The sequence below is a fragment of the Brienomyrus brachyistius genome, chromosome 3, assembly GCF_023856365.1.
Source record: "Brienomyrus brachyistius isolate T26 chromosome 3, BBRACH_0.4, whole genome shotgun sequence".
NCBI classification, from domain to species: Eukaryota; Metazoa; Chordata; class Actinopteri; order Osteoglossiformes; family Mormyridae; genus Brienomyrus; species Brienomyrus brachyistius.
The window spans coordinates 13,763,994-13,781,336 of NC_064535.1; the positions used below are offsets into that span (position 1 = coordinate 13,763,994).

At 45.9% G+C, this 17,343-nt stretch overlaps 1 protein-coding gene across 3 annotated transcripts in view; it reads right to left on the reverse strand.

Annotated features, from left to right (window-relative positions):
• Positions 1–14,300, reverse strand: part of unc5b (unc-5 netrin receptor B) — a 42,721-nt gene extending 28,421 nt beyond the window's left edge. For all 3 annotated transcript variants that reach the window (XM_049008166.1, XM_049008167.1, XM_049008165.1), the window contains exon 1: positions 13,447–14,300. In XM_049008166.1, the coding sequence (XP_048864123.1) occupies positions 13,447–13,534 (88 nt within the window). In that variant the 5' untranslated portion in view covers positions 13,535–14,300. The remainder of the gene's footprint in view (positions 1–13,446) is intronic.
• Positions 14,301–17,343: the final 3,043 nt, after the last annotated feature.

Consider the following 17,343-nt stretch of genomic DNA (forward strand, 5'->3'; position numbering starts at 1 on the left):
CAGAATGCCATGCAAGCACCCAGCAGTTGTTTGGTAGGACCCTTCCCAGAATGCTTCACTCTACCCTTACCGACCCCTGATGAATACATATGCTATCTAGAGGAAGGTCAAGTTGTGCGACTAGCCAGGGCCACCTCAGAAGTTTCTGTACAGTTCTAAAGGGAGTTAAGCCTGGCAAGTGGTTGGAAAGCACATCTGAACACAGTTCGACCCTGGCAGAGTACAGAGGTGAACACTCACGTGCACACACACAATAGTCAGAAGGCAAGTGTCCCCTTCTGTCTGATGTGTGTTTCATAAGGCTACTCTACTTCAGCCCAAGTGGTAAATATGTTACAACTCTGGACACCACAACCTTTTGTTCCTGGCTGTGTAGCACATCAGATTTCCGATCCAACATTTCTCTTTAAGAACTTGACCAAGGTGCGTCATGTTCACACTTCACCTATACCATGCTGGAGGTAAGTAAGAAGTAATGGTCCCCAACAGCTCTACAACTTTTAGGTTCCTGAATATAAACCATTACTCTCACCCCATGTGAAAAGACTGTGTTGACCTCTCAGCACCTAATCGAACTGCCCCATGTAGAGGCGAGGAAACTACAATATTGAACAATGGGAGACGCCTCTTGATCAATCGGCTTTCGACTGGAGAATCTGCTGTAACCATTAACAACATGTGTGCAATTTTTCATGCAAACAGGCCCCGATCTGTTAAACCATTTGGATGTTCACAGCAGCATGGCGCGACATAATAAATTATCCATAATTGATTTTTGTCATACCTGAAAGGCCCTTCCCACCAATGACAGACACGCACCGGTGGCTAAATCATGCCGTTAATGACTGCTGAGGCTCACGGGCAGGAGAAAGGAAGAGGCTTGCACAGTGTGCTGAATTGATTATGAGGATGAGTGGCAGACAGGGATGACTAGAAAAAAACTGTGTGAAAAGGCTTAGCTCTTGTGGGATGAAGGAGTCACTTCTGTAAAGGGAATGATTTGCGTCCAATGGCAGCTCTAGTAGAGGGCAGCTGTGGAAGGTGAAGGCTTTGTGCCCTGTAGCTGCAGGAAAGGGGCAAGAAGATGTAAGGTAAGGGTTGCAGAGGTAAGACCCTCATTGCTCCACTGACACCTCCACAGCTTCGCTCTCCATAATGGATCCCTAATGTACGATATCCATCACAGGACTGTCTATGCATTGCTACTCTCCCCGGGTCGCTACAGCACAGGCTTTTAAATCCCCCTTTTTTCACGAAAAAAAATGAGGAAGATGATGAATGACGGAGGAGAGACAGAAGGAAATGAGACAGAGAGAACGAGAACAAGTCAAGGCAGGAATCTCACCATTTTCTGACTTGTCCTCAGAGATGTTTTTTAAACACAACTTTGTGGTCAAACAGGTTACAAACTTTTGCTTATCTGCTATCTGATACCCCATGCTGCAGTCTGGGAGACCTATTTAATGGCTTTGCTCATGGGTATGGACAGATTTCAGAAGAAACACATTAGACAATTCACCACTCACCATCTGATAAACACAGCAAAATAGTCTAAATATGTGGAAGTGGAGGGGACAGTTTGAAGAAAGTAAAACCGTCACTGTAAATAGTTATCCATTTGCTGTATCTGTTTAACTTTAAATGTACATCATGGGGCCTGTGGGAAATCAACAGAATCTGCAAAATGGGGAAAAAGCATAGTGCTTTTATAACACAAACACACGTCTCCCTATTATTCTGCCTTGGGCCACTACACTAAATATACTTGCTCCTGATCTCTGCTCCCTAATTTATCTTCATAGGAAGGTGAACCAGAATAACAGGATGGGAGCTTATGAAGCACACAGAAATTTCAAACAGTGGAGAACATGGAACCGGGTAGAAAGCATCTTGGGTGGTGGCCATACCATCAGGAACATATAGAGAGAAGTGGGGCATCCTTCATCTCTCCCAGAATTCCCTAGGGAACTTCTCGTGAATATAGAAGGGGTTGGATCATTGCACCAACTGCTGACAATGAACTTAGGAACCCTACTGTCCAAGGACTTGTCTGGCCTACGTGACGTAAGAGGGGGACCTTTTGGAAAGACAAAGCAGTGGGACAGGCTATATGACCCTTAAACAGGGATCTCGCTCTTTCTCTGTTCACCCTCCTGTTCCCTCCCTCCTGGTCACCACCACAGGAACTACAACTGGTATGTTCCCAGTGGCCTAAATACAACAAAACATGTATTAAAAGATGATATTTATTCAGCCTTCTATTGTTGTGCCGCCAAATCTGGGGCAACCCTCGAAAGGTTTAATCAATTTTAGAAAACAAAATTATATGAAAAATATAGCACAGTAAACAGAAAAATGATAATCTGAATTACAGGCTAATGAAATTATGGCAATGTGATCTGTGTTTTGGGGAAAAAAAGTGTTGAAACTAAGGAAGCATTAGGTTGCATTAGCTTTCCAGGAGGTGACTGATCAAGAGGAGAAGCAGCAAGAACCTGAAAGTCAGATGGAGAGGGAGACAGAGAAGGCATTACGTTTCCCAAGGTCCTCCTCTGCCTGCCAGCCCTCTTCAAGGATTAGCCTATTAGGGGAACAAGGATGCACTGGAGAGTCAGGTCACAGTTCGAAAGTGAATACTGTCACTTTGTAGGTCACTGGCTCCACTTGCCCTGCCAGTTTATGGCCCATTCATGGGCAGCAGCAACGTATTGTACCATACCAGCTCTCCACCGATGTCACTTGACTTGATTCCTCCTCTCTGACTGCTGCAGACCCATTAAAATATCGATGTGCTTGATTATTTCTACAGTAAAAATATATTGCAGCCCTGAACATCATGTGGCAGGGCTCCAAAGAGTAGCGGGTAACATGGATGGTGAAAAGCGATAACTCAAGCACTGCATGCCTGATCTTTGACCTTTGACCCAGCTTGTATTAGCCCCTCCCTCCTTAATCACAGACGCATGAACTCGCTGATGGAACGCTGCCTCTCAGTGACATCAGCACTTCTGGGAAGGGAGCTGCATTATGATGCAACTTTTCTTCACAGCCAAGCAAGATTACGACTCCTTAATCCGAGTCGGCCCTTCTGGGAAGCTGCGGTACCGTACTGAAGACCTCCGAACCTTCTAAGGTGCGGTGTGTGGCAAATTTCACAGTGTGAAGATATCTATGGTGGATGGACACCTACTCCACATCATTCTCTCTTCTGTGCTTCATTAAATACAGATAAATAGAAGAAAAACCAATAATGTCTAAAATATTTATCTTAAAGTGCTAGCGAAAATTTATTTAACAATTAACTTGCTTTAGGAGTCGCATAGCTGATTTTAAGGTCGCACATAAATACTCATTAGGAAAAATAAAAATTGCCATCATTCATTGGGCTTACATTCCTCTCTGCTGTAGTTGTTAAGTTAAAGTGCCATAAATGTACGATTTAAAGTTCATTAATGCCATCTAAACATTCCTGGCAGCTATTTTTATGAATATTAGTACTGTTATGAGCCCACATTTCTACCCGTGTTTATTACAATGGGAGTGGCTCCAACCGTGAGGTTATCTGTCAGTACCGAACTAAATAAGCACGACAGAAAATAGCATTTACTGTGGCGGTAATGACAGAGGCAGATCAAACGGGTACAGCCTGTCATTCTTACCCCGCGCTATCAAAGTCCAGGTATTTATTGTCGAGATGGGCACCTTCACCCAGGATGTCTGTGTAATTATATGCAGGAAGACCTTCATTTTCTGCGTTCCACAAAACAGAACATAAAAGGAGTTGCGGGCAGGGGCTTGTAATTGTCTTTCTCATTGTGGGAGAGAGAGAAGGAAAAAAACAGGGCAGCCATAAAATTCCTGCATATCCTGTTTACTGTGGCCGTCTCCCCTCTTGCCCTTCCCGCTCCTCCCACTGTGTCTCCACTCAATCGGCGGTTCATTATTCCTGAGTTTGACTGCAGTGGGGGGGGGGGGGGGGTACATTGCCTTCAGGACAGATGTGTAAATTGTTGTGCTAATGCATTGCCTTGGCGGCTGAGTCCGTTGGAGAGAGATTTGTGCACTTGGGTGACACCAAGTCACGGTCACTTGCTTGCCGTACTCAGAAGTGCGCACAAGTCTTTTTATAAGTTATGTACCCATGGGGTTTGATTTTGAAGAACTGATGATTATTAATTAGTATTTCTCTGCCCTACAAACTTTGCCAAGTTGTCTGTGGTCCCATGTTGGCTGGCTTATCAAACGTTTCTCTTTCCATGCGTGATATGGGCTCTGTCAGCTGTTGCTTTTGACTGGCTCTCCTTCCACAATCCATATGTCCCAGCATGCTCTGTTCCAGTCTCCTCCCGGAGGATCCACCTGTCAACCGAGTGGAGCACTGACCCTGGCTCCTTGCTGGCAGACCCTTGGCGGTCCAGCCAATGGGATCCCATCTGCTGTCTTTCTGTGCGGCCTTCTGTCTGACAGACTCCTGGTCTCCATTGGCCAGAAAATTCGTCAATCAGTCCTTAGTCACTGCTGGCAACCAATCTGAAGGCCCAGGGGAGCCAGTGAAGCTGAACGCCCCCCGTCCCCTTCCCTGCTACTTTGATTGGTCGCTAGTGTCCAATACACCTGGAACTGAAGGCTGCCAAAATCATCCTTGCCCAGGCAATACAAGTCCACTGGGGATCAACAGACCGATGTTAAACCTGTTTAGTCACGATTGCTAATGATCAACACACCCAATTTCACCCAGGGGCGTTCTGCTATTTTTATGCCTGTGTCCCAGTTAACGGCGATGTCTCTTACAGCATCTACCTCTCACACACCAAAGGTACATGCATGCAGAAACAAACAAAAAAAATGCAGAGAGCTACTACAGTCAAGAAATGTATTTTAACCCAAATGGATCAATACAGGAATGTCAAAAATGAGAGACCCTCGCTGAAGAATAAATCAATCAGACAGAACACAAGCAAATCTCCCAGTTCCTCCCAATCAATGGATGTGTTTGCAGTCGTAATGTGAAAATGTACTTTCCTCCTTCCAGTATGATGGGTGTCAGCCCCCAGAGTGCATGTTGGCAGGGGGGGCAGACAGGGAGTTTGATCCGAGACGCGCTAAGTTAATGAATCCTCTCCCGTCAGCATGTCCGTCCATCTGCTTTTGTAATCTCGCAAACATCGCGCAGCGGGGACTGTACACGCTGTACACCCAGGGCAGTGGGAAGGGGGGGTAGGAGTTGGGGAGGGGGGGGGGCATCTTTCATATGCATTTCCAACACTTTTACAGGGATCTTGCACTTGGGATTCAGGACCTGATTTGGGGCGTTTGGCCTGATGCCTGTCCTGTACAGTCCCAGCACCACACTCCCCAGCTAATCCCAGCGGAGCTGCAGTATGGAGGGGAGGTGAGTACGAGGGCAGCCATACATCCCATCTGTCCATCTGAAAGCAAGAGGTTTTGTTGAAGCCAGGGGGACTGTGCTGGCACACAGGTGTTCTCATACACTCTGGTACACACATACACAATAACACCAACAACACTCACGCGGAGGCATCAACAGAGTCACTCCTACAGTCGCACACTCCCAAACTGACTTAGAGGGAAGGGGAGTGGATCTTGACACAGTAAATGCCAGATGTGATATTTCTGCTTTCCTGGCTAAAGGAAAAGGGGGGCGGGGGTGGGAGTAACTTTTCCAAGTGCAGGCCTGAAGCTTCAGAAGTGGCGGCATCCTCAGAGTGACCTTCAGACTAAAATCCGTCTCTTCTCAGCTCCGCTCGCAGCGCATCACGCCTGGTGCCCCAAGTAGGATCAACCATTCTGAGATTAGGACTCAAGATGCATCGAGGGGAGAATTTAAAGCACGCCTCATGTGACAGAGCGGGGGCTGGGAGAGGAAAATCTGCACTAAAGTCCAAGAAAGATGCCACCCCTTAATTCCTGCCATTTCATTATGTATTCGCTCTGCAAGAAGCCCCCTACCCACAGCACTAATTTCTCTCATATGGCCTATCTGTTTGCAGGGCCGGGCCGGCGTGGTATCAACCGGGGCTGCACGCCTATGCTCCAAGAGATGACTAACCGGGATCGAAACTTACAACCTTCCCACTCCCAGTCCGCATTCCCATTGCGGCAAGCTGAGTATGTAAATTAGAACGAGGCTGCATGACAGGTCTTTAAACGTCAAAGGCAGAGACTCTGAGGTACGAAATACCACAGTTTAGGGGAATTGCTGTCATGGATGTTTTCTCCCTTCTCTAATGCACACATTGAGACATATGCCGTCTGCCTCGTAAGCACACACCTGCAGTGACACATGGCTTTACTGTGTACAGACACATTGTCACTGTTTGACTTATAACATGCGTAATATGCATGTGCACACACACATACAATGTGTCCCTCAGAAACACACACATGCACACAAAAATCCCATTGTTTCTCTGGCAAACATGCACGCCTGCACACAAACACAATCACACACACATACATCATTTCAGGCTCTTCCAGGGGGCGTTTCCCCAATTCCTCTACACCAACACCAGCTGCACTGGGGTGCTAAGAAAAGCCCCCTCTGTGGCACTGATGCCCCTTGCTGAACAAACAAAGAAGCCCCCCACCCCCACCCTTTACTTCCTTACCCGGGGGGCAGATGGGATCTTAATAAGCGTTTAACTTAGAGAAATGTGATTTTCCACGCCAACTTCTAAAGCATAATTCCCAAACTGTGCTGGGGGTATAGACCTAGGAGGGCTTGGGAAGGGGCAGTGAGGGGGGAGAGAGTGAGAGAATGGGGGGGGGGGGAGTCAAGACAGGCTGAAAAGGATGGAGGAGAGAGCGGCAGAGGATTTGAGCACAAAGCTAAAATAAACAAGATAAAATGGCAGAAGAAAATGAAATGGCAGACTGAGTGGAAGAAACAGATGAAAGAGAGGGACTGGAATATGAAGGGATGGATGGGGGGTCAATAAAGAGTGAAAGGAAGGTAATAAAGCTCTGGTGATGTTGGAAGATGTGCAGGTACAAACTCCTCGAAGGTGCAATCGCCCCTTCTGATAATCACTTTTTTATGGAGGCATAGATACTTTTGTAGGCCTTTGGAATAAACCACACACACACACACACACACACAAACTGTGAGTGCCATAATCTCACAGCATGGACCCAGCTGAACTAGCCTTTGAAGACAAAAGCCTTACTAAGAAGATGAGGGTAACGTCAGCCCCCTCAAAAACTTTGAGACTCTCTCAGACTAGCCTTGGGGCCACTGAGCGGCCAAATGCGCATCATGCCTTTTTACTCATATTTCTGCGAAATGTGAGAGCAGGAGGGTCGTCCAAGCTTGGCGTTCGGGAAGACTTTGCCATTCCCAGGCCAGCGGCGCTAAGATGGCACGAGATGAGATGGTTGTTGTGGAAGCATCACCTTACCGATGGGTCTGCACTCTGAGGCCTACCGTGGAGATGCACGACCAAAGTTATGCTTTGGCGTGCCCATGTTCATGTGTGAAAACTCTGGCACCCCCACACAAAATGTCACATACTAGCATCGGGTTGTACACTGAAGTGGGTAGGAGCTTTTGCATATGAACACACTGAACAACGTAAAGTGCTCAAAGGCTTGTCCGAACCTGAAAGGCCACAACAGGACGGAAACAATGAAATGGGACACACTTGCACTCATGCTCAGTCAGTCAAATACTTGCTGACACGCGGGGCAAACTCAGGGCAGGTGACCCCCCTCCCTCTGGCCCCTGCACCCCACACGACGTCACAGGAAAAAAGGACCCTTTTTCTCAGCTGGCCCACCCCCGTTCTGCATTCAGTGCCCGAACAAAGAAATCCCACTGAGTAATTCATCCCTCTCTCTGTCCACTCCACCCCATCTGGGACAGGGCGGAACAGAGGGGACGGGGGGATCATCACGGATCTTCGGGACTCCCATCTGCCGGAGTGGAGGGTCCTTCCCTTTTCCTATCCTTCCCCTCATGCCTTTTGGGCCTGTGCTTGATTTACAGCCGGCACCGATGCACGCAGTATTGGCAAAGCATTAAACATGTCTGCCTTTAATACTGAAAGCTCTCTCCATCGATAAGGACATTAATAAAAACATCCCTCTTGCTGTATCCCTCCATTTCTCCTCTCTTTTTTGCTCTCTCTCTCTCTCTCTCTCGCTCATCCCCTTCTGTGCCAAACGCTTAATGGTGCTTGAATGCCACTTCTCAAGACTCGTCTTTCCTTTTTTCTGGAAAATAAAGAATGTTCAAAAGTCAATCTCTTCACTCCCATCTATCTCAGATTTATTCCCCTCTACAATTCTCCCCCCCCCCCCCCCCCCATTCGACCCATTTACTGCCCTTCTCTGGGAGCCCCCCTGGCCTCTCTGGCGAGGCTGATAAAGTTAGTGGCCCATCCTCCTGTTGGTTTCGCTGTAGACACGCTGATCAGCTGTCTTGTGTGTGAGCGGCATTTCTACTGCCCTTCCTTGGATTTTAGCTGAGCTTTTGTTCAGTCCCCCCAACCAAACTTTGTTCGGACCTTGTCACAGCAGGTCTTTACCCAAAGTCCTGAAGCAGTCCACTCCCAACGTGACCTGTGGGGGGGAGCAGGCATCATAAACGCTTCTAAAATATTAACCACGGCCACTTTGCAGCCATGAATAATGGAGTGCAGAGGCAAACGGCACACTGGTGATCTCCTCCCCAGCTACCGCGACGCTCCCTGGGCAGCCGTTAAACTAATGCACTGCTGTGCTCAGGGCTAAGCTATGGAGCCAGGGCCTGCACTCCAGGTCTCTCTGCAATCCGCTCCACTGTCTGCCTACAGTACCTGTGCCTATAAACAGCACAATCTGTCTCTCCGTATCACTGATATCTGTAAACAGCACAGCTTCCCTGTCTGTGTGCAGAACCTGTCTAAAGCATGATCTGTCTGACTCCACACTGACCTGTCTAAAGTACCGTCTGACTTCAAACTGACCTGTCTAAAGCCCTGTTTGTCTGACTCCATACAGACCTGTCTAAAGTACCGTCTGACTTCAAACTGACCTGTCTAAAGCCCTGTTTGTCTGACTCCATACAGACCTGTCTAAAGTACCGTCTGACTTCAAACTGACCTGTCTAAAGCCCTGTTTGTCTGACTCCAAACTGACCTGTCTAAAGCCCTGTTTGTCTGACTCCATACTGACCTGATTAAAGTGCGGTCTGCCTCCAAACTGATCTGTTTAAGGGACTATATCTGATTTCATGCTGATCTACTTGTGTGAGGTGCTTACTATCTTACATTAGTCTGACCTTTCTGAAGGGCTCTATGTCTGACAGTCCAGTCTTCTTGTCTTTCTAATTCCAGGCTGTCTTATCCATCTGAAGCATCGCTCCAGCTTCCGTTTGTGAGTCCTTGCCTGTCTATCTGCCCGCAGGTTCTGCCTAACACCGCTTGTCAGCGTCTTTCTGTTGGTTTTCTCGCCTCTCGGAATGTTTCAACACAGCTCATCTGTCTTTATATTCCTCTCTGTACATGAAAGTCCGTACATCTCTCGCTGCCTCCACATCTCTCTCCTGTCTGCCCCAGCTGCACGACAGTTTTATACTTTTTGCTATTTATCCCACTCTATCTCTTATTCACGTTTTTTTTTTTTTTTTTACCAAAGACTATTTTTTACCACTTTCTGGGGTAGTTTATCTGACTGTTTCCAACTACTTCTGTCTAGAAGACTTTTACTCTGAAGCCCAGTGAAATGTAACAGGGCCTCACAGCAGTTAGTCCAAACGCTTCTGATGGTGAAAACAACAGCTTGCATAGCCCAGGCTAAAAATATTTAGTTATCTGATTGCTGCTATCTTAGAGTTTTTTTTGGTGTTCCGGAACCTTACATTTTTTTTTTTTTTACCAGTATTACTACTTCAGTGCTATTTCTTAGAAGTGCCTAACATATTCAACTGTGTAATTTTGCAGGAAAAACTGGCCCACAACCGGGTGGCAACAGCCCACAGGCCTGTGATTTGCATTGTCACTTTGTTCCAGCTTCACCTCTCCTTCTCCTGCTGCTCTCTTTTTTCTACAACATGAGTCCTTCTTCTGAAGCAGCGACTTACAACAGAACAAGTGCCCCACCTCGTCCCGCTTTTATGGAGGGACATTCCTTTGATATCCCTCCTCCTCCCGAGAAGAACTGCAGGCTGACAGTGTGGCGAGGCGAACGCGTTCTTCCTGGCAGCCGCGGTAATTAATGCGTATGTCAACATGGAGCGCAGAGCGCCAGGCAAGAAATCTGAGCTCAGCACATCCTAAACACTGACAGACAGACAGAGAGAGACAGGGATGAAAATGAGATGGAGAGAGCGAGGAAGAGAGAATGACAGAGAAAGGGAATCTGCTAATGAGGGTACAGAGGAACCTGGAAGAGTATCGCAATACCTATGATCACACTGCTCTTAATCTTCTCTTTCGGGATTTCTGCTCACTGAGCTGTGGGCAGGGCACTGGAGAAACTGGGACTGTGCTACAACCCCCTGCTCATCCCCCCAATACCTCACGCGGAAGGTAGTTCAAGAATGGGCAGGATTCCAGTCTCCCTACCCACAATGGTGTTCATTATTTTTTATTTTCACATGCTAGGATTTCAGAACCGTTCCTCCACTCCATTTTTAATAAACACAAGCAGCATTTCAGGGATGTCTAAGCAAGGACTAAAGATAGATTCCTGATGGGATTATTTGGGGGGGGGGGGGGGACGGTTGAAGACATAGGTATACATACAACACAAAATATGTGTGCATGTATTTAGCTGTCCAAGATATGCTGTAATAGACCGTTTTGCTGTTTGTCATCGCATCCAGGAAATTATGATAGCACCATGCTAAATGGTGCAACGTACACTCCTCAGCCTCGTGCTCAGCCTCCATGTCTGTACAGTCTTTGTTCTCTTCCAGCAGAAACCTTAATCCATTAAGCCATCAGAAAGTTCCCTTCTGTGACGATCTGATTGCGGGGCAATCGAAGCTCGCACATGACTTAGTGTAAAGTACTGCTGTTTACGCAGAACTGCCAAGGTCACACTCCAGAGCACACTGGCACCAACTGGGGAAGGCTGTCAAAACAATCGCAGGTCCCTTGATTTCAAAATGCATTCATTTGAACAAGTCACGACTGTGTTATCCTGGAAATACTCATTTCAGCATCTTATGAAAAACTTTTTCAGTACTTTTTGATAGATGGCAAAGCAATTTTTCTTTGCACATTAGTTTATATTTCGTTCATCTTGTCTTTCCAAACAGTGAAAAGTCACTCCCCAGGTAAGTAACAATGCATGTCGGCCTATTTAGTGGTCTCCATCTTCCAATAGCTTATCCAGCAGGGATATATCAGACTAGTTACTCACAGATTAGTTTACACAGCAAGATCCCACAGTCTACTGAACACCGGTTGAGAGATGAAAGCTGATACGGACGTTCAGCATCCCGCAGGTTACAGGCCCAACAGCTTGAACAGTCACCGACTTCTCCAAGAGGCCTATCTCACCCCATTATTAGCATGGTGACGTTACTAGCTTGTCTGTGCTAAAAACCCTACTGTACACAAAAACACATGTAAGATTTTATGCATGTAATATATAAAATCTCCACATATCCTTCCTTAATAAAAATGACATGAATTTCATTCATTTTTAAGTTAAAAGTTACATGATTAGTATTGTTTTAACAGCATATAGGAGTTTTTAAAAATATAAATGCAGATAAAAAAACACAGCGTGTGGCCCTGTGGGTTGGTGCCCGTGATCGGAAAGTCACTGATTCAAATCCCGTGGCAGGAAAAGTAATCATATCAGCACTGGGCCCTTGAGCAAGGCCATTAGCCCCAATTGCTCCAGGGCCTGTCTGACCGGCTCCCTGATCCTCACTTCTATGTCGTGATGGACAGACTAGCGTCTGCTTAAGTAAGCGAATGCCGAAGAAAATATCTTAAGCACAGAATGCGAGTAGCAACATAATGTTGTTACAATATTAGTAAAGTTATGCTGTAAGTGTATGGGCTACAAATTGAAGAGAAAATGGTTACATAATATTCTAAAATCCTGGAATGAAAAATGACACCACCACCGACAAAGTTGGCTAAAAATGAGAGCCGACTATATTTAGAACGGAGGTTTTAATGCGCCATGCGCTGTTTCCTTGGGGACTTGGGCGCACTTTGGCAGATCTTCTTCTTTCTTTACTTTTGAAATGATATTCCCTTCTTTTCTGATTTTATCAGGGGCCAGGGAGGCACTGAGCGAAACCTTAATTACTCTCTGCACAGCGGGGGGGGTCTTTCTTCTCTGCTTGTAAGAAACGACCCACAGCACAAAGTCGCAGCTCCTTCCTGTGCTTTTTTGTGTCATTAAAGGAGGCAGGATTTTCAGCGCCGCTGTAACGCTCTCCGTAGATAATCCAAACTTTCTACCAAATGCCAGCGAAGAATGTACTATGACATCTTGGAGTGTATTACAGGCCTATCACCAGGACCCCAAATTACTAAAAGTTCCTGTATGCAGTTAATTTCAATATTGTTCAATTATCTGCAAATTAATGGTAACAATTTTTATTTTTATAAGTGATATAACTAACACCTAACGGTGTACAGTTTCAGTGAAATGTCCTGTTTTGTAACACATACTGTAGTGTTATTACAATGTCCATATACGTTTTAAACTCCCTAATGAATGTAGAGTCGGTGTCACAGCTCTTCCTCTATTTCAGCGATGGCACATGAAACTAGTATGTCGGATTTACAATATCTGGCCTCACAATATTTGCAGTCCCATTTATCCCAAACCAGCGAAGCGCTTCAATAACTGAGTCGTGAAAAATCGTTTTGTTCAAGATTGTTCATTGATAAAGAAAAACGCCATATCGATTTCTACGGGTATTTGTGTGACTAGGAGTCACCCGACGTGAGTTTCTTGCCTCTATATTTAAATGCACCTTATTAAAGTCCTGTGTATTTTGACAGAGGTAAAACTTAAAGGAGTCCTGCAGGAGCTGAATGAGCGCTCGCTGAAGCAGAAGCAGCGTGAAGGGCGTCAGTCAATCGCGCACAGGCGCCGCGGAAGTTTGGGCGCCCGGCACCTGCGAGCAGTTTGGATCCAAGCTGGAATCGCATCGGCTCTGCTTGGATCTAAATGCACGTAAGAGGCCGTGGCTCTAGCGCACCCCGCGCCTTCCTTTACGGACGGGAAAGCCACAGGTAAAGTCACATTTGCAACATTCTTTGCGATCCGAACACAGCATTGATTCTCCTAGGGTCATTTAACGAATCGACAAAATATACACATTACTCATTATTTCCGCAAAATATATATAATTACATTCAGAATTTAAAAGGTTAATAATGATCAATTATTGTTATTCTTCTTACACAGGAACATCGGGAATGTGTTTGTCACAATTGTTTTAACGATCAGGATGCCTTTCGCCCTTACCTGCTTCCGCAAGAGAGGATCCATAGACGAGGAGCAGAATAAAAAGGGGACAGCTGCCCTCGGCGCGACGTGTCCGCAAAGTGAGCATCTTTTCCCGGTCTCGCCACTGCGATAAGTCCCCTGGTATTCTCGGAGACGCTGGGTTTGCCCTTCCACCTTCTTGCGCGTTGGATTTATCTTTTGATGGTAACGATCTATTTTTCAAAACGAAACTTTTCCGGCACCATGTATGACAAAGTATTATTTTAGTTTTTTTAAGTTAAATGGCAAGCAACTAAAAACCAATTAAGCCAAAAAAACTATTTAAATGTATAGCCACGCACGGATTTTTTCATTTATAAATACGGACAGATGATCTGGGTTAAACTGTAAGTTCCCAAAGACAGTCAACAAATTAAAAAGAGGCACAGTCCAGTAATTCGATTCTTGAAAAACACCACCAACTTCTTTACGCGACAGCGACCTTCTGTATCAACTCCACCCAAGTATGAATTAGCAAACCATATCGACCCAGACAAATCAGGAAAAGTTTGGTTTTTCAACGCTTCCAGTCCACTGATCCATATATTATTTACGGGGAAAGCCTCATACAATTAACACTTGTAAAATAAAACTAAATGGTAAAAAAGTAGAATCCTTTTTTTTCTACCCAGCAGAAAACTGGGTAGAATCGGTTGCAGTCCGGCACAGCACAAGTGGCTTATCTGTCCACTGTCCACAGCTGCTATCCCCGTGTCCTCATCCTCTGCATCCGCGTTTTTCCGTTCCAGTAATGCTTGAGGTGTAAACACGGACACGGGGATGAGCGCCGCACAGAAACGCCAGCCTCCGGCCTCCGATGCCTGCGACAGCCAATCACCGACAATCGCTCTGCGGGGGGAGAGGGAGAAAGAGAGGGAGAGAGAGAGAGAGAGAGAGAGCGAGAGAGAGAGGGAGGGAGGGAGGCAGGGCGAGGGAGACAGACGCAGGGGGGCAGAGATTCACAAATCAAAGGACTCGGAGTCGCTCTCACATTGTTTTTTTTTCCTCAAGTGACAAGATAGGGAGAGACATGTTTCTTTAGAAAACATGTTTTGCGAAATATGCATTTATATGCCTTACACATTTCGTTCTGTTATGTATGGCGTGGTTATAAATAAGATGCAATGCGCATATGCACTAGAAATGAAGACCCAGTAACCTCAATTTCCTAGCAACCGTTACCAGCGACCCTGCCAGTAACATGTAGAATTTGGAATATTATAACACAGCCAGTGGAATTTTTGAAACAGGAAGTGATGCGTTTGCCTTTTTAAATAACATCCTGATATGCATGTGAAGATGTTTGTCCTGCATATACCACTTTTGCATCACAGGTATCCTCTCCTCAAAACTTCACTATCCAAATCGACTGCTTAAGTACTCAAGTACTTAAGTACTGCTTAAGTAAATAGGACTCAGAATAGCAAATATGTAAAAGGAAAATATTCATATTACGGAATAAACAGTTTTAGGCGTACTTCACTATGCAATTCCACTCTGCTATAGTAACACGTCACATGACTGGTCGTGCCGTTCTTTTCTCTCTGTTTCAGCAGATGTACTTTACATGCATATGTATCACAACAATTTAATACAAGAAAAAGTTCGATTAAAGAAACGCCTTGCTAAAATCTGAGCACCTTAGGATTGCATGCTCACCACTAGAGGGCGCCATGTCATATATAACATAGCAAAACTACTATTAGTCTGCCTTACGATGCTACGTTTATTATCATGTTGTTTACTGAGCAAATATCTTCTCCAAATCCTCCAGCAATCGGTCTGCTGTTGATTAGCTAGAGCTGTGATTAGCGGAATGACAAAAAAATCTGACAAACGAATTGATTGGCTGGTGTTGATATAAACTGTAAGTGTGTAGATTGGACAAGGATTTGATAAAATGGCAGCATGCTGGACAGAGCACATACACGTACTCCACTAAGGAGCATTTATTACAAATGTATTATAAATGATCATTGGAGGCTCATTTTGTGGCGTGATGGCAAAGACAAAGTGTCAGCTTAACTGCACAGTAGCGATGAGTGAGGTGTTGCCAAGGGAGGTGTGATGAGGGTTTTGGGGCAAAACAGGAGGGGGCGGGGAGGTCTGAGGGTTCCTGAGCACTTGCCGCTTTTGTCCAAAAAATTTGCCCCCTTTCTGAGTGGCCCTTATTGATCATGGACGATCCCGCAAAATTCACTGAGGATAACTCCCCTCCCCAGCCAGAAAAATATACATGATACTAAACGTAGCATCGTAAGGCAGACTAATAGTAGTTTTGCCATGTTATATACCAAACTTACTGATCACCAGTGATCCCATTAAATTTACATAGAGCCTCCCCTCTCCAGCTGACAGTTTTACCGATCACTGGCAATCACAATAAATTTGCCACCCCCTGGTCAGCAAAATTTACCGAGGGGGCAGAGCACCAGCTGGGCACTGGGTGTCATCTTAAAGCCAGTAAGGGCAAGATGAGAAAACGTGTTGGGAAGATGTAGGAAGGCTGAGTGTGGAATAGGGACGCATGGTCCGGGGGACCCTCAGAGGGTTCTGGGAGTACTGGGTCTGGGGACTGGCCCAGACACTCGACCTTAACTGGGCCTGTGAGGTATATTTACCAATGCACCTTGACATCACAAGGTTTTGGGTGTGAGTATCAAACCAGCGGCGTCTCTCTTACTGGAGACACTGATCATGGGTGCGAGTCATTCGGGTAGCTAGAGAGTCTATAGAGTGTTTCTCAACCAGTACTTAAGGACCCAAGACAGTCCACATTTTGGGTCCTGCCCAAGTACCAACTCACCTGTACAAAACCATGAAGAACACTGAATATCTGGTACAGGTGTGTTGGCAGCTGGGAAGGAGCAAAAATGTGGACTTTCTGGGGATCCCCAAGGATTGGGTTGGGAAACACTAGCTTATAGCGTGAGAATTTCGGACTGGAAGACACCACAATGAGAATCACTTTGCTTTAATCCTGGGTGAAATCGCACGGATGCTCATTCGGATGCAAACGGGTCTCCATTTATTAGGTAGAGAAAGACAGCAGGCTAGCGAGGCAAACAGTGTGGCAAGCAGCTGACACGTGGCAGCCCATTGCCCCTGACTGAGAGGTGCGGGTATCGAAAGATGAGTCAGGACGGAGCCCACAAGCGTGAGCTGAATGCAGCCTCGATCTGCCGCTGTTGCTGCGTCTCTCTTAAGGGGCTCGTGTACTGCCGCAGAAATCCAACTTCAAAGTGCTAATCCTACAGGACAAGCAATGACTTCTCCCTTGTTTTCAAGACACCGCTTTATCCCACTTCCTGGAACACCGGCCGTGTTTTTCATCATACAGTTCTTTAATTATCATTTTTTAAAATTTGTATTTATAATGGCCTTGAAGAGTCATTCTTGTGATATCGCAGCTGTTCAGAGATACTGTTTATTTTGAAACAGTGATACTTCTGCTTTCAGGGAGATCGGGCAGGTTGGTAAAGTTTTCATTTAATACCATGTATCTCAAAATCAGACACACTAGATCAGGGGTGTCGAACTCTAGTCCTGGAGGGCCGGAGCCCTGCACAGTTTTTGGTTTACCCTCGTTTAACACACCTGATACAACTCCTTGTGATAATTACAGCACAGCTCTTGAGCCGAATCATTTGTGATGGAACACGTAAAGGGCCAAGTTACACAGGGCTTCGGTCCCCCAGGACTGGAGTTTGACATCCCTGTACTAGATTACAGAAATCAATTACTGGAAATAGTTTATTCATTTATAAAAACTGTGCACTTGTGCTAACCAACTCCAACTGTCATGCCCTGCTTGTCATGTCCACCTGACCCTTCCGTATTCTCACTGGCGTTACCCTAACAAGCCACACATTACTT